Here is a 22,369-nt window from a genome sequence, read left to right as displayed (position 1 = left end):
GCTGAGGCCGTATCTCTGCTCTCTGCTCAGTCATCATGTCCGACTCTGCGACCCTGTGGACTGTCGCCCACCAGGCTTTTCTATCCACGTCCATGGGACTCTCCAGGCAAGAATACTGCACTGGGTTGCCATGCTCTGCTTCAGGGGGTCTTCCCCACCCAGGGGTCAAACTTCTATCTCCTGCGCCCCAGGAATTGCAGGTGGATTCTTTACTGTGAGCCACCAGGGAAGCCCCATATAGATAATGACAAAAAAGTCACTGCTTAAAGTTTCATGAACAAATACAATTCTGAAAACATAGTCTGTGATCGAATGTTAAGAATCATCAAATGGCACTGAGTTAAAAGCATTAATGAAAATATTTTTTTAAGGTGAACTTGGTAATATTTATTCTAAAATATTTAGAAACACATTTTTACATTTGTTCCTCTCTTAAAGGACAAAATGAAGACCACTGATTCTTTTTAAAGTTTAAATTTATAAACAATGACATGTATAATAAAGGTTATATAGTTAAAAATCTTTGCAATGTAATATATATTATAAATGTGTGGTATATAAATTTGTACATGTATTTTATATATATTACAATTTTTGTGCATATATATTTTTGTATAATAGATGTATTACAAATGTATGTATTCAATTGACCAAAAAGTTTATTTAAGATTTATTGTAACACCTTATAGAAGAAGCTAAATGAACTTTTTGGCCAACCCTATATTGTGTGTGTGTTATATAATGCTAATCCTTACTTAAATGAGCTCTGAATAATACAGCTGTGAAGAGGAGCTGAGAAGAGACCAAAGAAAGAGGCGGCAGAAGAGGTAAAACTGAAATTGAGGACCTCAGGCCTCTCACACTCCATCCTGGCAGCTGCGAGGTTAGGTGGTATAACATTAACCAAACAATATACATCTCCCTATTTTTAATCATTTATCATGTGAAAATAATAAAGATGGGAGCACAGGAGTCACCTGAAGTACCTGCTAAAAACAGATTTTGGATTTATTCCCAAAGATCCTGATTCATTGAATTTTCAACTAACACCTCAAGCTTTATAAACATCGCCATAACGAAAACACTGGCTCTAGGCAGGTTTCCATTCAAACTTTGTTCCTAGAAATTCTGTTAATTAATCCTCAGAATTTAAATCAGAAAAGAGAACTGTTCAGTTTCATTCACAATCTGACAACTTTCAGGGAAGCCTCCTCGACTCAGTGAGAACTAACTGAGCTTGAAGCTGAGTCTAATGGTGCCATGGGCTGTACCACAGACACACACGCACACACACACACGCGCACACACACACATGCACACACGCACACACACGCACACACGCACGCGCGCGCACACGCGTGCACACATGCACGTGCACACACACGCACGCACGCACACGCACACACGCACGCACACACGCACGCGCGCACGCACGCACACACATGCACACACACGCACGCACGCACACACACGCACGCACGCACACACGCACGCGCACACACGCACGCACACACACACACGCGCACACACATGCACACACACACGCACGCACACACACGCGTGCACACACGCACACACACGCGCGCGCGCACAGACACGCACACACACGCGCACGCGCGCACACACGCACGCGCACACGCGCGCGCACATGCACACACACGCACGCACACACACGCGTGCACACATGCACACACGCACGCGCGCACACACACGCGTACGCACACGCACGCACAAATTCATTCAACAGCATCAGGTCCTGAGCATTGGAGTAGGTAACTTCTGGCAAAGCAGACTCTGTGCTAATTTGTGATTTACATCCATTTTTAATTGGACTGTGTCCTTATTTACTTTAAAATACGTGAGAACAGACCAAGTGAGAGCTACTTCCTTAATCTGCTTCGTTTCCAAATTAGAATAGAGTTGTCTAAAAAGCAATGTAGCAAAACTTATTTCTCCCTTTGGGAAAAACAAACAATAATAAAGACTAAGCAAGTAAATTAGAGGGAAGACTTCCACTACACATTTATCTTTAAAGAAGGGACAGCAGAATAATGAGTCCACTCTGGTTCTAAACAAGATGTTTGCAATGAGAGCAGCAGAGAGGGAGCAGGGCGGAGAGGAGCCTGGCGCCGGGCTGGATTAAATACTGCTGTGCAGAGTCACATGAGGCTGCTTCTCTCGGCCTGGCCTCCTACTGTCTGATTTTGGGGGGACATTGGAGGATTTTGTCCCAATTACAAGTCTGATTCTCTGACTTCACTGAGAAGTGAAATGAGAGAAATGGATTAAAAAATGCTATTTTTTAAAAAATAAATAGTAGAGATAAGAGGTAACTGAAACAAACATAAGTTGCCTATGATACTGAGTGCAAGCCTGGGGATCAGTCCAACAAGGGTTTGGCTTTCCCTTCCTGTTGGGTTTCTGTGGTCAAGTCCCTTGATGTCTCTGAACCTCCATGATCTCGTCTGTAGATTGGGTGTAATAATCCGTGGCCCGGTGGTAAAGAACCCACTTGCCACTGCAGGAGATGCAGGAGATGTGAGTTCAGTTTCTGGGTCAGGAAGACCCCTTGGAGTAGGAAATGGCAACCAGCCCAGCATTCTGGCCTGGAGAACCCCACGGACAGAGGAGCCTGCTGGCTTACAGTCCATGGGGTCGCAAAGAATCGGACGTGACCGAGCCGTTGAGTCACATCATCTACGGCAGAGATAAGTTAAATGAGTTCTTCGCACACGGTGTCTGTGCGGCCAAACCACACTGACTCTTTTTCACCAGCTCCATCTTAGCCCTGCGACCCCAGCCCAACCCCCTCTTTTCGGATGACTGATCTTCAGCCTACTCACAGGGACTGCATCCCAGCCAGATACTTCCGCATCAACCTTCACCCTTGCCTTCACCTGATATGAAAACTGGAAGAGTGTCTTCTGCTGACGCAGGTCGGCATGCGGGTGCCTCCATGGGGGCAGAAAAATCCTGGGACTGGGCCGTGCGTTCTTCTCACTTGGTAGTGAGATTCTGTTTTTAGCTTTGCCACTTCAGATTCCCCAGGACCCCTTTCCAGGGCAGGAGGTGCCCCTGTGAATGCCTCTGGTTCGTCATCCCCTGGATGTAAGTTACCCACGGCACGGTCCGAGCTCTGCTTTATGGAGCTGCCTGCATGGAGTTTCAGTCTCAAAGCTCCTTTTCAGTTCAGAAGTTTTTCTTTTCATTTTACCTTTTAATTGGAGCGTAATTTCTTTATAGTGTTGTGTTGATCTCTGCTGCACAGCAGTGTCAATCAGTCATAATTGTATAGACATATGTATATCTCCCCTCGCCCTGAGACTCCCTCCCAGCCCTATCCCACCCCTCCAGGTAATCGCAGAATCTCCGAGCACCAGGCTGGGCTCAGACGAGTCTCGTGTGTTAATGCATACGTACGGAATCTAGAAAAAGTGCTGATGAGCCTCTCTGAGGGGAAGAACGGAGACGCAGAAACAGAGAAGGCGCGTACGGCACAGCGGGAGAAGGGGAGAGTTAAGGAGGGTTTTATTCAGCACCCCCTTCTCCCACCGGCGCCCGCAGCAGTCGGAGCAGCCGCAGCGGCGGTCTGCCCGTGCGGGGTCCTAGCGCTCAGAGCCGGGCGGACGCCGGCAGCACTCACCCACGAAGAGCTGGCTGTTGAGCTGCAGGCGGGCGTGCCCGGCCGCGGGCGCGGGCTGCGTCTTGCGCGGCTGCTGGCCCACCTGGAGGGACGCTTCTTTCACGTTGCGGTCGGCCCTCACGAGGTGCCACCGGTTGTCATTAAAGGCAGTGGGGGACTGCACCGTGACCTCACGAGGCCCGTTCCCCACGTCAAAGGAAAAGGCCACTTCTGTTGGGGCTGCAAATAAAAATAGGAGACATGCCCGCGTTCACCCACAGGAGAGAAAATTTAGTCTTGAGTAGGTCTGAAAAAAGTACTATGACATGCTTCTCATGAAAGAAGACATGCCAGGGATGCAGACAGATGCCAGTCGGAGCTGGCTGGGGAGGGGTTGGGAACCTGTATCCTGGAGAAAGAAAAGTGAAGCTGATTTTAAAGTATTTCTCCCCAGAGTTTACTGTTCATCCTGCTAAGCCCTAAGCAATAGAGATATTTACCTACGGAAACAAAACTACTATTTTATCTAACTTTATACAAAGAAGTGATTTTATTTAAAGGTGGCTTAAACCTTTATGTAGTTTTTAAAGCACTAGGTGAATTTCAGATAGCAAGACATTAAGTTTTGTCTACATATATGTAAACAATGTGTTTAGTCAATTAAATCACATAATGTTGTGATTTAGTAAGAAGTTATTTGACCAGTTTGGTTTAATACCCTTTTTGCACATAGAATTAAGACAAGGAACTGTACAGACTGTTGTGTGTCGCAGGAATCACTATTTCACTTTCCACTTAGTATTTAAGAAAAAATATAACTGACAAAGGAAGCATGTCAGTGTGTTAGGAGCTAGGTTACCGGCAAGGTTATTGTTAATCGCTGAGTACCCCAGTGGATTTGTGCTGACTGGACAACTCACCTCGCAGCTCTAGCCTGATGAAGTCTGTGATTCCAAGGTTCTCTAAAAACACCCCTGAAGAGGCTGTGGTCTTAAAAAAGAAAGATACGTCAGCACTAAGCTCTCCTCGGAACGTGGGGAAATGAAGGTATGAACTCTCAGTATTGAAAGAAGCTGAATTCCAGAATGAATCTGTTTACAAAAAGAAAATAAAAGACAATGACAATAGCAGTAAAATACAAGTAACAATTGCTTTTTATATTTCTAGCATTTTTACTGTTCAATGCATTATTTATCCATTCAACGCATTATTTATCCATACAAGCCTTCTTATGGGAGTCTTCTGAACATGTGGCCATGAGATGAATGTCTAAATAGTGATTCTTTTGAGGCTTAAGAATCTGGACATGGCTGCAAGTGAGTGGATGGATAATCACTTTAGTAAAGGCCTGGTTTTTTTTGTTGTTGTTCTTTTTTTAAACTAAATTATCACAGAGTAAAATTGACTTTTTAGGATTTTACAGTTATGTAAAGTTTACAGACTTTTACAGTTATATGAATTTTAACACAGGCATGGATTTTTGTAACCATCATCAAAATCAGAATAAAGAACAGTTCCATCACCCCAAAAAACTCTCTCTTGCTATTTCTTTATAGTCACACCCTCTACCCACCCCTCAGCCTAGCAGTCATGAACTAGTCTCTGTATTACAGTTTTACCTTTCCCAAATAAAATATAAATGGAGTCAAGCAGAATGCAACAACATAAAGCCTCTGAGATTCGTTTGAGATGCTGCATGTCAATATCTATTATTTTTTCACTGCTCTGTAGTATTCCATCACATGAATGTGCCATAGTTTATTTATCCATATTTAAGAACACTAAAGTTGTTTCCAAATTTGGTCAATTACAAATAGAACTGCTCTAAAAATTTCTGTGGCACAGTGGTAAAGAATCTGCCTGACAATGCAGGAGACATAGGTTTGATCCCTGGGTCAGGAAGATCCCCTGGAGTAGGAAATGGCAGCCCACTCCAGTATTCTTGCCTGGAAAATTCCATGGACAGAGGAGCCTGGTGGTGGGCTACGTAGCCCATGGAGTTGCAAAGAGGCAGACACGACTGGGCCGCTGAGCGCAGCCACAGGAACACACGCTTTGTGGACAGCTTTTGTGTGAGCACATGTTTTCATTTCCCTAGGGTGAATTCCCAGGAGCATGATGCCTGGGTCATATGGTGAGTATACGTTTAACTTCATAAGATACTGCCAAACAGTTTTCCAGAGTGATCATACCATTTTTAATTCCCATGATCAATGTGTAACAGATATAGCTGTTTTATATCTTTACCAGCATTTTACATTGTTAGTATACATACTTTTTTATCTTAGCAATTCAAATTGATGTAAAGTAGTATTTCATTGTGGTTTTAATTTTCCTTCTCTAATAGATAACGATGTTGGGCGTCTTCTCATGTGCTTATTTGCCACCTTATGCCCTCTTTGGTGAAGAGTGTGTTCAGCTTGGGGGCAACTGACATCTTTCTTACTTTGAGTCTTCCAATCCATGAACACAGTGTATCTCTTCCTTTATTCAGATTTTTTGATTCTTCAGTATTTAGTCATTTATTTGGTTTACAGATTTTATACATGTTTTTGTTAAACATATACCTGAGTATTATATGTTCTTTGGAGATACTGAAAATGATATTCTCTTATAGATTTTGGTTTCTAGTTTACATCACTAGCATATATAACTGATTTGTCTGTTGTTGACATTGCATCTTGAGATCTTGTTGAGTTCACTTATAAGACCTAATAAGGTTTTTGTTTGTTTTGGGTAGTACATTCCTTGAGATTTTCTATGTAGGCAATCGTATATGCAGGCTTCCCTGGTGGCTCAGTGGTAAAGAATCTGCCTGCAATGCAGATGTAGGTTCAATCCCTGAGATGGGGAGATCCCTTAGAGAAGGAAATGGCAATCCACTCCAGTATGCTTGCTTGGAACATCCCATAGACAGAGGAAGCTGGCAGGCTTCGGTTCACAGAGTCACGGAAGAGTTGGATACAACTTAGTGACTAAACAACTGACCAACCAATCAAGTGTGCATGTCAAATAGACTTTTCTTTCTGGCTTTTCAGTCTTTATGCACTTATTTTCTTTCTTACATTATTGCCCTGGCTAAGACAATGATAAATATTGTTGAATAGAAGCAGTGAGATTGGCTATTCTCATCTTGTTCCCATCCTGAGGGGAAAAGCATCCAGTTTTTTACTAATAATTATGATACTTCTGTATAGATACTGTCTTATTAGGCTAAAGAACTTTCTTTTACACCTAGTTTGCTAAGAACATCATTATAAATGCTATTATGATATAAATTATAATTTTTAATTTGGTATTTTATCAATTTAAATTATAATGTTCATATTAATTGATACAGAAAAAGCATCTGGCATGATTTTTCTTCCTTAGACTGTTAACATGGTAGATTACATTGATCAACTTCCAAGCACTGAACCAGCCTTGCATCCTGGATAAACTGCAGACGGTGGTGATGCCTTTAAAAAAAATCATTGATCAGCTTCCAAGCACTGAATCAGCCTTGCATCCTGGATAAACTGCAGATGGTGGTGGTGCATTTAAAAAAATCATTGATCATCTTCCAAGCACTGAACCAGCCTTGCATCCTGGATAAACTGCAGACGGTGGTGATGCCTTTAAAAAAATCATTGATCAGCTTCTAAGCACTGAACCAGCCTTGCATCCTGGATAAACTGCAGATGGTGGTGGTGCATTTAAAAAAATCATTGATCAGCTTCCAAGCACTGAACCAGCCTTGCATCCTGGATAAACTGCAGATGGTGGTGGTGCCTTTAAAAAAATGTAGAATCCTGGGTTATTTGTTACTGTTTTGTTGATATTTTTTGTGTCTGTGTTAGTAATAACATTGTTAATAGTTATCATTCTTTTTACTGCCTTTGTCTAGTTTCAATATCAGAACAACATTCTACTTTAAATGTTGGAAAGAATTTCCTCTTCTATTTTCTCAAAGAGATTTTATAGATACGGTATTATTTCTTGAGTAGAACTCATCAGTGAATCAAGCTTGGTCTGGATTTTTTTGAGGGTTTTTAATTACAAATTCAATTCCATTAATACTATTAGGTCTATTCCAGTTGTCTCATTCATCTTGAGTGAGTTTTGGTTGTTAGTGGTTCTCAAGGAACTGGTCCACTTCATCTATATAATAGATGTAATACTTGCACAGCTGTTTGTAGTGTACTTTTTTATACTCTTGATGTTGGGGGTGTCTGCAGTGTTATCCCAACACTCAGTTCCCATATTGATAATTTTTATCTTTTTTTGAGTAGTTAGAGGCTTAACTATTTTATCAGTATTTTAAAAGAGTATAAGAAGAATCACTTTTAACTATTATAGATCAGTATGTATTCTGCTTTTAATTTAATTGATTTCTATTCTTGTCTTTATTAGTTCCTTTTTTCTGCTTGTTTTATGTTTATTTTTCCCTTCTATTTCTAGTTTCTTTTGGTGAAAGCTTACATTATTGAACTGAGATATTTTTTAATAATATAAGTACTTCTTAAATAATGTAAGTATTTATTGCTACAAACATCCCTCTGAGCACTGCTATAACAAAATTTAATACTACAAATTTTGATATTTTGTATTTCAATTTTCATTCAGTTCAAAAATGTATTACCCAATCTATTGAGGCCTTGTCCTTGACTTGGGTATTATTTAAGGATCTCAGGTTTAATTTCTAAGTGTTTGGAGATTTTCTTTCTATCTTTCTTATTTATTTCTAATTTAATTTGATTGTGTCGGTGAATGCATTTTGTATGATTTAAATTATTTAATATTTGCTAAGGTTTGTTTTATGACACAGAATATGCTGTTTCTGGGTTAAAGATTCATGTGATGCATGAGACAAGTGCTCGGGCCTGGTGCACTGGGAAGACCCAGAGGGATCTGGTGGAGAGGGAGGTGGGAGGGGGGACCGGGATGGGGAACACATGTAAATCCATGGCTAATTCATTTCAGTGTATGACAAAAACCACTGCAATGTTGTAAAGTAATTAGCCTCCAACTAATAAAAATAAATGGAAAAAAAAATGAAAAGAATGTGTATTTTATTGTTCGTATATCTATAAATGTCAGTTGGTTTCTGGTGTCATTCAGGTCTTCTATATCCTTGCTAATTTTCCCTGTATTAGTTCCATATATTAATGAGATAGGAGAATTAGACTCTAATTATAATTATGCATTTCTCTATTTCTCCTTTCCATCCTGTCAAATTTTGCTTTATGTATTTTGAAGCTCAGTTATTTGCATACATATTTAAGATTCTTAGGTCTTCTAGTTCTTTTTTATATCTATTAATTTACTTTGCTTTCAAGTAAAAATTGTAATATAGAAACTCTTTCTTCATCATTTTATTTTATTATGTCATTATATTTGAACTGAACTTCTTACAGACAGTATACTGTTGAGTCATAACAATGTCTTTTATGAGTTATTTAGACCACGTACATTAAATACGAATGTTGATATGTCAGTTCTTCATTTCATTGTTTTTTCCTGTTTGTCCTAGTTTCGTTCTTCTGCTTCCCACTTTCTGCTTTCTTCTGGATTATTTAAATACTTTCCCGTATTCTATTTGTATTTGTCTGTAGCAGATTTTCAATTGGTCTTTTAGGTATTACAGTATATATACTTGACTTTCTCAGTCTGCTTGAAATCTGTATTTTAATCATGTTAGGTGATTTGTAAAAACCTTGGAAACAGTCTGACCCTCACCTGCTCCTGTTGATGTCGTTGCTACTTGTATTACATCTATATAAAATAAAAGCCCCGTGAAATAGTGCTGTGCTTTCAGTCCTCAGATACATTTAAAATAACTCAATATGAAAATAATCTATTAAATTACCCAGGCATTTACCATTTCTAATGCTGATTGTTTTATCCCTGAAGTTCCAAATTTACTTCCGATACCATTTCCTTTCTAATAACTTCCTTTAGAAATTCTTTTAAAGGATGCTTTCTGGCGATGAATGCTTTTGGTTTTCTTTCATTGGAGATATTTAAAAGTTTTACCTTCATTCCTGAAGGATCTTTTTGCTGAACACAGAATTATCAATTGACAATACTTTCAAAGTAGAAATATCTTGCCATTTCCTTCTGGCCTCCATATTTCTGATGAGAAACTTACTGTTTCTGATGAGAAACTTACTGTCATCTGAATGGGTGTTTTCCTATAGGCAATGAATAATCATTCTGTCTGGCTGCTTTCAAAAAATTCTTCTCATTGTCTTCAGTTTTCATCAGTTTGCTTACAATATGTCTAGATGTGAATTTCTTTGAGTTTATCCTGTTTCAGATTCATTCAACTTCCCAGTGTCTCTTTTATCAAACTTGGAAAGTTTTCAGCCATTATCTTTTCAAATATTTTTTCAGGACCAACACTTTTCCTCTCTTCTTATGGAAATTCAATTACATGAATATTATATTTTTTATTATTAACCCACAGGCCCCTGAGACCCTATTCATTTTTTTCAATCTTTTTTTCTTTCTCTTGCTTAGATTGGATAATTTCTATTCATCTATCTTCAAGGCCCTTGGCTGTTCCATCTCAAATCTTCTACTTAAGCCCATCCAGTGCATCTTTTAGTTCCATTGCCATACTTCTCAGTTTTAAAGTGTCCTTTTAGCTTCCTTTATATAGCCTATTTCTTTATTGAAACATTCTCTTTTTCTATTTGTTTCAAAAGCATTTCTTATTGTTCATTACAATTTTGTGTAATAGTTGTTTTAAAGTCTTTATCAGTTAATTTTAACCTCTGTGTTATTGGTTATCTATTGATTACATTTTCTTATGCAAACTGATTTTTCTGGTTCTTTGTATGTTAATAATTTTGGATCATTTCTTAAATATTTACAATACTATGTTAACAAACTGGGAGCTTTGTTTAAATTCAAGGAGTATGTTGATATTTTTATTTTCCAGTCCTGTTGGCCTGGTTATGATCTGCCCACACATTTCAACCTTCCCTCTGTGGTCCATGGCTCCTACGGCAGTCCAGTTTTCAAAGTTTTTGCAGTGCTTTTCAGATCTGCCTCACCTTTGCGCCACACGGTGGCCAGTCTGAGTCCTGGATGGTAGCTTCTTCACTCATTCTCAACTTCTTGGTCTATAATTAGGACCAGTTTGAGGCAGGTGAAGCTCGCAGGTGAACCCAGGACTTCATGAACAACTTATAGCATCACTTTCCTCTCTGTGCACTTGGAATACTTTCCAGTTCCCTGGGGCTCTCTTCATTCACACAGCCAGAAAACCAGGGCTCTATTTACCTGCTTTATTGTGCTTTCCTATTTACTTCTGTTCCTGTAGCTACATCCATTGCCAAGTGATGGGGAGCAGAGAAGGAAAACAAAAGTAACATGAGTCTGCCACTGTTTGGGAGTCAGGGCTGTCCCGTCAGAGCCCCGTCTCATGCATGCTCCTGAGGCGATTTCTGCCACTGTTGCCATGGGGTTGCCCGGGAACTGGAACCTCAGAAAACAGAGATAAGGGTGAGAGGGATGAGATGCCTGTGCTTACTGACAGGAGCTCCCTGTCGCCTCCTCCAGGCAGGACTAGAGGACTTCCCCCGGAACTCTCTCCCTCTGTGACCCCATGGCTAAGAGATGGAGGGAAGCGCATGGTGAATTCTGCTTTCTGTTCCCCGCTACTGTTTGCTTCCCGGCGTCCTGAGATAACTGCTGCGCGATATTTAAAGCCATGAGATAATAGGCAAAGAGCACCAGTGAAGAACAGACAGGAAAGAGGGCAGACAATAGCGCCTTGGGGAACCCAACACTGTCCCACTGGCAAGACGAAGAAGGTTAGGGAAAGAAGGGAAAAGACAGAATTTTGTGGTATGCTGGCTACCAAGTAAAGAAAGTGACTCAAAGATCAGGGAATCATGGGAGAATTCCAAAGCTGCTGACAGGTCAATTCAGATATTTATCAGAGAATAAGAGTTGGACTTAGCAATGTCGCGTTCTCATTCGTGACCTAGAAAACCCAGCTTCTGAGGAGTAATGAAGGAGAGTATCTGTCTTACATTCAAGAGAGACTAGAAGCAGGAAAATTAAAAATAGGACTCATTTTATTTCAGTTATTTGGGGGCAGTGAAGGATATGAAAGAAATTAAGGTGCAGTTGGAGGGGTAAGTGGAGTTAAGAGCATCAAGGCTTCCAGTGTAAATATTAAGAACTACTAGAAGGCATTAATGCATAGATGCACTTGATGGATTCTGTCCTCTCATTTTCTCATTATTTCACCAATTTCAGGCATTTCAGCCCTCAGCAAAATGTCTTATACTTAGTAGGTACATATTGGATGTTTGCTGAACAAGATACATGCTATTTCAAATGATTCCATGAGTGTTTCAGCAGAGTCTGGTGTAGATTCTATATGCGTGCCTGTGGACCAGGTCACTTCAATCACGTCTGACTCTTTGCGACCCTATGGCCGGAGGCCGCCAGGCTCCTCTGCCCGTGGGATTAAACCCTCCAGGGGAGAGTACTGGAGTGGATCGCCATGCCCTTTTCCTGGGGGCCTTTCCCACTCAAGGATCAAGCCCGCGTCTCTTATGTCTCCTGCATTGGCCGGTGGGTTCTTTACCACTAGCGCCACCTGGGAAGCCCTAGATGCTATATAAAAACACATAATCCAGAGGTAGTACTTTTTCTGTTATGTTAGCCACATACGCTTATTTTATAGGTTAATCCATTCCTGACGAAGCGCAGGTGCTCAGCATAGACAGCGACTCTATGAACCCAGGCAGTCAGAGCGCTCATGAATCACTGAAACACACCAGCGAGGGTCAAGGCGGCTCCTCTCGCCACTACTTACTGTCCCCGGAGCAGCGCAGAGGGCCCAGTGCGTAAGCCGCCCCAGAGTGTGGCCGCCCTCCGCCTCGCGTCACCACCTGAGTGACCGGCAGGCACTTCTTACGGGACAGGACGACTGTGGTGCTGGTCCTGCAAAGCAAGCACAACCACCGGAACATGGTTTCTAGTGATGCGCAGGGGGCAAAAGCGGCTCACTGCGGTTCAAGGGGCATTAAGCCAAACTGGGAAACATGTGACAGGAGGGAAATCAGACAGCTCCTCCGAACACTTACAAACATACTAGTGTGCTGAATGAGGTCTTCTGCGGACCAGAGACCTTCGTTCATCTACAGGGCCATAGAGAAGAAAGCAGGCAGGTCCAAAACTGTGGTCACAGGAACAGACATGAAATTGCATTTCAATGCAATGAAGCAGCTTACTGCTGTTTGCAATGCAGCCACTGTGTCACACTGGAACGTAACATGTACAGAGGCAAGAGCAGTCTGCCTTGATTCAAAAAAGAAGAAAAAGCAAAAGACAAAAACCAAAACCATCTGACTGACAGGATTAGGTTTTCAATTTTTGGACTTTGTATTTTTTTACTAAAAGTTTCAGAAATTCCTACTGTGGTTATGCAGCATTTCCCTATTTGTTGAAGCCTTAAATTTAAAAACAAAATCAAAACAAAATACTGATTCAAAACCATGAGGAAGATATGATACAATGTATTCTTAAAATTAATAAATGGGCTAATGCACGAGAAAGTGTTTCGCCAATGATTTTCACCATCCATTCATTCAACAAACACTTATTACACATCCTCTATTAGTCACGCCCTGTGTGTTGGGGAAGTGAACAGAAAACCCATTGTCAATGTCCCCCAGAAACCTAGTGGATGTTATAAATAATAGAAATAACAATAATATCATCATGTAAGTGACTATTCGGGGACATATTAAAATTCATCATGTAAGTGACTATTTAGGGACATATTAAAATCTATGGTTCAATACAATTTAATGACTGGAACAAAAGCCAGAGGACATGGTTAGTAAGCTGTTTGTACTGCCAACGGCCTCTCTGAACAAAGTAGAAAGATTTCTGTAAGCTGTTCGTATTTTTCATTGTATATTTCAATTACATATGTACTTCTAATTTATGGACAAATACTGGTTTGTCTATTGTTCTGTGTAGAACCTAGCAAGTTTTCATTTTTAACAATTACAAAATTACCAGTCACTCATATATATAGTAATTGTTCCAAATTATATATGTATTTATATAAGTTGAAGAATTATCAAAAATAGTGCAGGTCACCTTACAGCTTTGCTGCAAAAAAAAAAAAAAAAAATCTTCCTAACTTAATAGTTAATCATTCCAGTGCTGTTAGGCATCAAAATATTCTTTTAAGTTGGAAAATTTTAAATTATTAAGATTTTTATTTTATTTAAAAATTTGAGCACAGCGACTGGCAGTGCATGTGGTAAGATCTGAAAAATAGGGACTAAACACCCTAAAATTGAAGAAACAAATATTAAAAATCAAATTGCTTCAAAAAATCAGGCTGAATTAAGCCCCATGGTTTTATCTGGGGAAGCCCCTGTGACTGCTACCGATAGAAGCACACAGGCTTCATCCTAAACACAAAACATCCGGCTTTGTTGGGATCACAAGCTAGAAGGTGCCACTGAACTACAGGGCAATCAGTAGGGAAAGTTATTTTGTTATAAACACAGGAATAGCACACCAAATTAATTCCTGGTATTAAATATCAGTAAGCATTACAAATAAGTATTTTAATTCCTATGACTGCTATTTTGGCAGATATCTTAGAGGAAAAATATAAGTGTATTAGTTCTTATTGAGAAACTTAAAACTTTAAAAAATCATATGCAAATAGTGTGCATTAAGGTAGATAATATCATTAAGTACCTTCCTGAATCTGAGAAAATTTTAAACAATTCTTACTTCAAAATTCTTTATTAGTATAGATCACTCCCATTGCCCATGCTTCATGCAAAATATTGTAACCCGTGGTCGGCAGCTCGTGCTCACGCTCAGCCGCACACTGTGCTCGACTTGGCAACACTATGGTCACCAGACTTACTCAAAGCTGCCTAATTTACGATTGTATCTCACTTTTCTTGCTTTTCAGTTTTTCCCCAAATTTGTAAAGATTGCATTTCTAGGCATAATAATTTTTCACAACAGTTTTAAACATTCAGTAAGAAAATCTCCAAATTCACTTTTTTCAGAGTCTAATGCTTTAGAAATTCTTACTGTTTGTTGTTTGTCATTAGATATTTTTGAGGTATAATAGAGCTTTAAGAAGGTTGAGTTGCTGGGAAAGTTGCAGGGGAGAAATACTGTGTCAACTTTAAGTGTTATGATCACTGGGGAGAAAGAGGGACTGGTGACAGTATAGTTTTCATCATCCAGAATTACATACTTGGAAAGTTCCAAGCTCTTTATCGGGTTTGCTGTTCTACTGGCTCACCCCTTTGGCAAAGTCATGCTGTATTAATTACTGAGGTATCATTAAGACTTCTTCGTGTCTGGTAGGGCTGGTCTCCCCACCTTGTTTTCATCTTCATAGTCATCTTAGCTATTTATGTACCATTCTTTCCCCAAATAAGTTTTAGAACCATTTTGTCACTACTTAAAAATCATGAACAAATGTCTAGCACTTGTTTGGAATTAAATGGAATCAAGAAATTTATTTGGAGGAGAGATGCTTAGATTTCCTATTCATGGCAGTGGTATGATGTCTCCATTTATTTAGGTCTTCTTGATTTTCATAATAAAGTTTTATAAAGTCTTTTTTATCAAAGTCTTGCATATTTTTGCTAACTTTATTTCAAGATACACTACTATTTTGTTGCTTTTGCAACTGGTTTTTATAGGACTTTCTCATAATAACACATTCTTGATAAGAATTCAGTTATTCTTCGATTCAGTAAGTAGTCTTACTAAGCTCTCATTAATTTCAATAATATTTCTGTTTGTTCTCTTAGGCTTTCTTTGTTGACAACTGCATTTTCTATGAGTAATATAATCTTTATTTCCTTGTTTCCAGTCTTTCCAATTGCGATTTTGAATTAACTCACATATTTTTTTAGCTTTCCATTATTCATTTCTAACCTAATTGCATTGCTATCAGAGAAACTGTCCATAGGATAACAACTACACTAAAAGTTTATTTTATTTTATTTTTATTTTTATTAGTTGGAGGCTAATTACTTCACAACATTTCAGTGGGTTTTGTCATACACTGACATGAATCAGCCATGGAAAGTTTTTGAGTTTTGCTTTATGGAACATTGGGAAAATCAGTTTGCAGAAATGCACCATATGTGCTTGAGAAAATTATGTGTTCTATAATTTTATGTTCCCAACAAATCAAGCTGTTAACTTAATTTGAAAATATTCAAATTAACTTAATTTGGAAAAAAGTTCTTGCTAATTTTTGTTCATTTGATTACCAATTACAAACACATATTCTTATCATGGTTGATTTGTGAATTTCTTCTTTCAGTTCTGTCAAAGTTATTTCTATATATATTTCTAGTCATTTTTATTGGAAGCATACATGTTTAGGATTGTTAATTTTCTCTGGTGAAATTAAGAAGTATCATTACATAGTAACAGTGATCTCAATCCACCTAAAAAACCTTTAAAATTTACTGACTTTGTGATATTTAGCTGGTAATTCTTTGCTTTCAATATTTCCACTTGTACAAACAAGATGTAATATGAGATCTGGATCTAAATGGTTATTTTTGTCACATTTGTTGTGCAGGATTGTTCACACATTTTTGTCTCAGACTTGTTGCTTTCTCTTCTTTTTCAATCTCACGTTCTATCTTCTTTTGCATTAACTAAGTTTTTAAAATCCCATTTTTTCTTTCTTCCCTCTGCTGAATTGAAATAATTCTTTAAGGGATACATAAATTTCAATATATACACTTTAAGCAATTTAATTCTAATAAATATTTACAAAACAAGTTTAAACTTCAACAATATTTTTGTTTCTAGCAGTCTTTTAGTTCCTTTATAAACCACAATCATCTTTGTTAATAGGATCTGACTGCTTTCTTATGTTTCAGCTTCATACATATGGTCATATGTTATCAGTACCTGCTTTCCACCTCTATGTTTATAATTTTTTTCCTCAATATTTCTTCCTGCTTCTGAAACCTTCCTTGTAATATCACTTTGTTTCATTCTGAAAATCATTTTTAAAAATCCCTTTTGTGTAATTTCATCTTAAAGGCTGTAGGGGGAGAACATTTAGAGTTCTACACTATGTTGTTTTGTCAAAAATAGTCCTGGTTACATGAGGGTTTTTTTTTTTTTTTTTAAGTCTTAATTTCAAAAAATAGCAGAAACAGGATCATAAAGTTTTAAAATGCTTAGGTGTGGTAACACTGCAATACGTAATGGGTTGACGAGTTGCTGGTATAATCAGTCAACTTAGAGACCATCACAATGAAGCAAATGGCCTCATGTGTTAATGTTAACACTGTCAAAGACTCGACCAAAACAACTTTGTCTAAGGTTTGCTGTGTTTACTGAGAAAACAAATTCTTCCTAGCAACTGTTTAAATAAATCTCACAGATGCGACAGACCTTTTTAGTGGCCTGTGATTAAAAAAATATGGCTTGCTTTAAAAAAAAAAAATCCCTTTATGGAGTCTGCTGCTGGTAAATTTCTCCAGTGTTGTTTGTCTAGATCTGAATTTTATAGCACTTCTTAAAATATCAGCTTGGTAAACACTGGGCGTTTGACAGGCATTCCACTTCTGCCCTCTAAGGGGCATGCTCCACCCTCTGTGGGCTGGGCTCTGGGCTGGTCAGGGAAGGTCAACTCTCTGACTGTCTTTCCTTCCAAAGTCTTCCTTTCCTATCTCCTCCTTTAAACATTCTCTTTAGTGTTCTTTGATTTCACCATCGATGTCTAGATATGGATTTACTTTTATCTATTTGCTTTTCGCTTGGGGTTTTAATATTTCCTCAATATGGAAATTTCTCAGCTGTTTGAGTACTGCCTCTTTTTAGTTATTACATCTCAAATATTTTCTTCTGAAACTTTAATCACACACATGCTCAATCTTCTTCACATGACTCTTCAATGTCACCACTTTCCTAGGTCCCATTTTGTTTTTCTCCATTCATTTTTTGTGTCATTTAATTTACACACCTTTTCCACTAACATCTGATCCAAAGTTTTAAACTGAGTAATACTGTCATTATTAATGACAATATATTCATTTCTAATATATATTGATATATCTGCTAATATATTCATTTCTAAGCATTCATTTGGTTCTTTTGTGAGTCACAGTCTTCTTTGTTAACAGGAAGATTCTCACGTTTCAATTCTAGTTTTGGTTTTTTGAGCAGCTCGCATGTTTATTTTATCTGATGTTTTTAATGTATCCTTGATCTGAGATGTTTAGGTGTTGGCTCTACTCTTTGGGGTTTCTTCTGCCTCTCAGTCGTGTCCTCTGGCGTTGTATAACCCTGGATTGTGAGTCCACGTTTGGCAGCGTTTTATCATGGGAATCCTGTGAGACCTGTGTGAAGGGGGAGGGCAGGTCTCCAGGGAGAATATCGTGTAATCTCAGGATGAGCCACTGGTGCTGCCAACCTGTGGCCATGTTAACCAATTTAAGGACCATCCAAGTTATGTCAATTTGGGCGCCAAATGTGTGAAAGCAGGTCTGTAGACATGAGTTTTCAGGGAGAATTTTTTTTCTACTCAGAGTGCTAACTAGAAGATCTGTCCTCATTGACTTTTTGGGGGTTTGTAGCCTTCTGAGACCTTCAGCTGCATGGAGAATTTTGTGTTCTCTGTATTCTCTTTCATGGACTCAAGGCCTTGTCTGGTTTCCCCTATGTGGCCATTCAAGAAATCAGCTGGAAGTTTAGGAAGGTCAGTAAATAATCCCAGGTGAGTCATGGGGTGGTCATCTTATTAACCGAAATAACTTTAAGAAGTCTTATATTTCACTTTCAGCGAATGGGAAACATTCATTCCTATTTTGTCTTAGTAGAAAAATAAAACAGACATGCTTAGTTATTCACCAGTAAACAAAAGTAGCTACCTACTATTTTAGGCTTTTGATTAATGACACTACATACACATCACAGCTTATACTTTTAAGTTGCTAGGGCATACTTTAATTTATTCTCTTTATTGTACTGTCATTTCCAATGTCTGCCTAAGGTACATAGTTTAAGCAACAAAAAAATCACAGTTTGCACAGGGAAATTATATGGAAATCACCATTCATTCCGGTCAGCATCACAGTTGCAGTAATATTGAGAATCAATGCAGTTCCCCTCTAATCCACAAGTACATTTGTGAGCATCAGGCTGAGAACCTCCCCAGTAAGTGTGTGTTTCATCGGTTCTTCCAGCCCACCAGCTCACTGGGGTTCCATCTGAAAGACAAGTATGAGAAAGGTGACACCTACTTTGCCCCCCACCACCTGCCTCCCCAAAATAGCTCCTTTGCTCCTCTTTATTTAAAGCGTAGAGAGACTTTAGAAGCATATTTTACATTTTAACTCTGCAATAGGATCATTTTTAGGAGGACTCCCAACTATTTAAAAATACATACTTTAATGTCAAGTCATATCATTAACCATTTTTTTTCTTTTATCAGAAAATGAGCAAATTGTCCCTAACTCATTCAAGCATGATGTTTACATATTTCTCTTGAGGATTCCAATTACATCATTTCTGCAGAAATAATGTTCAAGAAAGATTTGTCATCAAAATAGAAACCAGAGTAATTTATACATTGAATCTAAAATCCGTTTGAGATCCTATTAATAAAATGCCATTAAAATGTTCCATGTTATGCAAAATATAAAATTCTTTCACTTTATGTATTAGCTAAAAACACTGGCACTTCCTAGCATATCTTTAAAGTTTCTTAGGGATACGTACTTATACTAAATGGGTTACTCTGTTTGGAAACTAAAGAAATGGCACTAGTCAGCCTTCTTCATGCCTGGAGTGAGTCTTCGGTTTGGACAAATCTGAGACAGCTACAGAGTGGATCTTCAGCAAAACCCACTCCTCAGTGCAATGCGTAAGTGACAGGAGCAGAGGCTGCCTCGGCTCTGCAAGACTGCTTATTTATGCTGCAGACGCTGCGGGAGCCCCAGTGTGGGATCACAGAGCGCCTGGAGGAGGACGTTCGGTGAAGGTGGCGCACACAGGGAGGCGGAGAGGAGACGTCCTGGTAAACACAGACTCAGGGCGTGGGGAGCAGGGAACGGAAGTGACGTTAAATCTCTACAGGTGTCTGTGTTTTTCACTCTTAAGTTGTCCCCATCAGGCCCCCACCAAGGATCTGTAGCAGCTTCTTCCTAACTTACAATCGCCACTGCTCATTATGGCTCCCTATTCGATGAGACTTTGGCTTCTGCTGACAACCTCGCAGCTTGTAAACACATTCATTACCATGCGCTGCGGGCCCAGCGGGTGCGATGTGCGCCAAGAAGTCAATGTCAGCCATCAGTTTTTAAAATGTGTTGAAAACATCTCTAGGAGGTGGAAGATCTTTTCAGCTTCATATTTAATAAATATTTAATAGGTATTTTTCAAAATTCCACCTTAAAAATGTAATCATTCAACATCTTCTTTCATTGATTGAAGAGCAAAGAAATCATTATATGCAAATGCACAACTGTGTTTACATTTTTCTCTCTAAAATGAGAACCGTAAGGGTTCTTAAAGGAACAAAATGTATGTGGCTCTATTCAAAATTCCTTTGAGTAACCTAGAGAATTTGCATAAGAAAGCATTAGGAATAACACGAAGAAGTATTAGAGGCTGAAATGAAAAGGAACAGGAAAGATAGCAATGACCAGGGTTCACGGCTCCACTTTCTCAATTATTCTAGCCCATGGGTCACTGCCCTCACCGGCCACTGCGACCATCCTCAACGACCTTAAGCACTCAGTATGGTGATGGAATGGTTTCCTAAAGTCAACACAGTCACACAACTTCCTCTTTAGCCACCTGTAATCATATCCCTGAAACTATCCGTAACACAGAGACTTTAAAGATGCTGAAGGAAAAATGTTCCAGGATCTGAGCGAGATCCTAGGCCCTCTGCTCCTCCCCAGCCCTCTTGGAAATCAAAACCAATATGAGGGCTGCTGCTCTGGGCACCAGGCTTATTACAGCTCCTCTCGATTACCACCGCCACTCGGTCTCCTGACAACTTCTGAGAATACGAGAGTGGAAAATTCTTGAGCTAAGGCTGAATTCTGACTGACGGTCCCCAGCCTGTCCTATAAAATTCCTGAGCTACTTTCTTCCCAAACTGCAGTCCCCTTGCGCTGTTTTCACACTGCAGCCATCTAGTGAGGGACCCAGGTTCAGCGTAAAGAATCCGCTTGCAATGCAGGAGATGCGGGTTTGACCCCTGGGTTGGGAAGATCTCCTGGAGAAGGAAATGGTAACCCACTCCAGTCTTCCTGCCTGGGAAATCCCATGGACAGAGGAGCCTGGGGAGCTACAGTCTGTGGGGCTGCGAAGAGTCAGACACGACTTAGCAACTAAATCAGCAGCAACCAAGGACCCAGGCTTTGTTGTTTCACTCCTTCCACACAAGTGTGACATCAGAGCTCTGCATGCTCATTGTGTCTAGTGATAATACCGAGCAAAGTAGTGCGAACTTTTAAGGTGTATCAGGCTACACTATTTACCTTCCTCATCTCAACCTTAATTAAGCACATCTGGAAATATGTAGGTCTGCAGTGAATTTGTCTAAATTAAGTTTGTACTAAAAATTCTCCAGCAGCAGCATATAAGAAATGCAAATAACTTGAGCATGTATATTTAATGAAGTCCTTTATTTTGCTTCTTTAGTAGGTGTTTATCAAGTTTATAGGTCTTTTCTCTTTCCATCTTTTCCCCTAGCCTCAATTAAATATGCATTTAAATACCTGTTGGTGGTGGTGGTGGTGCTATTTTACATATTTATATTGAAGGGCTAATGTCCAGGTTCTGGACTAGACCATCTGCTTCTGTGTATGAGTTTGCTCCCTGGCTCACAGGGTGGCTTGGTTTTATGGCTTTGTTAGTGGTTGCTTTCAGCACTACTGTGTCTTTGCCTGTTTTCCTTGGTTAGAGAACCCATGAACAATACTCTCCTGGAGGCAGCTTTCTCATTCTTCTGGGACCATAGAATTTTAGTTCAGTGATCTATTTGGCAATAGATCTAATTAGCAATCTAGTTAGCAATCAACTAACAGTAAGCACTAAACCCGCTAGCACTAACTATAAATTCAATAAACCAGAGAGATGCAAATAAGTAGCATTTACTTCATGCCATTTATAGGTGTGGTGCAATTAGGTTCTAGCAGAGTTAGCGCCTTAGCCCTGAAGACTCAGAAAAAATGACTTCCTAAGTCTCATAGCTGCTGAGTGGCAAGCCTGAACTCTGAGGACCTGCCTAGCACTCTCTGCTCATTCCAATCCCCAGATGCCTGATCAGAGGACCGGCAGGCCAGCCTCCAGAAAATCAAGTAATTGCATGCTTCATGCAGGCAGGCTGCACATTCCAACAAAATGAGCTATTTCAAAGGAAGAAAATAGAAAATCAGAAATAAAATTTTTCAAAAGAAGAAAAGATATGGAAAATAAACTGCTAGAACTTAACGTGTGAAAGAACTGGTGATACCAACATTTTCCCCTACTTTATAATTAGCCAAGACACTAATCACATTCAGCGTAGGAAAAAGGCTCTCACCATATAATCACCTCCATGTAAGTAAACCATGTTTTTGTTAGCAATGCTTCCCAAGATACCAAAGGATTGAGACGCCCCTGCTTTTCATGGCAGATGAGTACTGAGCCCTCCGGGGGCCTCTTTAAGAGGTTTTTACTGCTCAGTTGCCCAGTTGAGTCTGGGGATGGGAGGGAACT

General features: G+C 39.4%; 1 protein-coding gene across 4 annotated transcripts in view; it reads right to left on the bottom strand.

Annotated features, from left to right (window-relative positions):
* LOC110121671 (contactin-associated protein-like 3) overlaps positions 1 to 22,369 on the bottom strand; it is an 89,701-nt gene that overhangs the window by 32,292 nt on the left and 35,040 nt on the right. For all 4 annotated transcript variants that reach the window (XM_070464614.1, XM_070464615.1, XM_070464617.1 and 1 more), the window contains exons 6-9: positions 18,708 to 18,864; positions 12,441 to 12,568; positions 4,543 to 4,713; positions 3,644 to 3,862 (exon numbers count right to left, since the gene is read on the bottom strand). In XM_070464614.1, the coding sequence (XP_070320715.1) occupies positions 3,644 to 3,862; positions 4,543 to 4,713; positions 12,441 to 12,568; positions 18,708 to 18,864 (675 nt within the window). The remainder of the gene's footprint in view (positions 1 to 3,643; positions 3,863 to 4,542; positions 4,714 to 12,440; positions 12,569 to 18,707; positions 18,865 to 22,369) is intronic.

This window comes from Odocoileus virginianus, unplaced genomic scaffold (assembly GCF_023699985.2).
Source record: "Odocoileus virginianus isolate 20LAN1187 ecotype Illinois unplaced genomic scaffold, Ovbor_1.2 Unplaced_Contig_34, whole genome shotgun sequence".
NCBI lineage: Eukaryota > Metazoa > Chordata > Mammalia > Artiodactyla > Cervidae > Odocoileus > Odocoileus virginianus.
The sequence above is the reverse complement of the archived record's forward strand: the minus strand, read 5'-3'. Positions and strand labels throughout refer to the sequence as shown.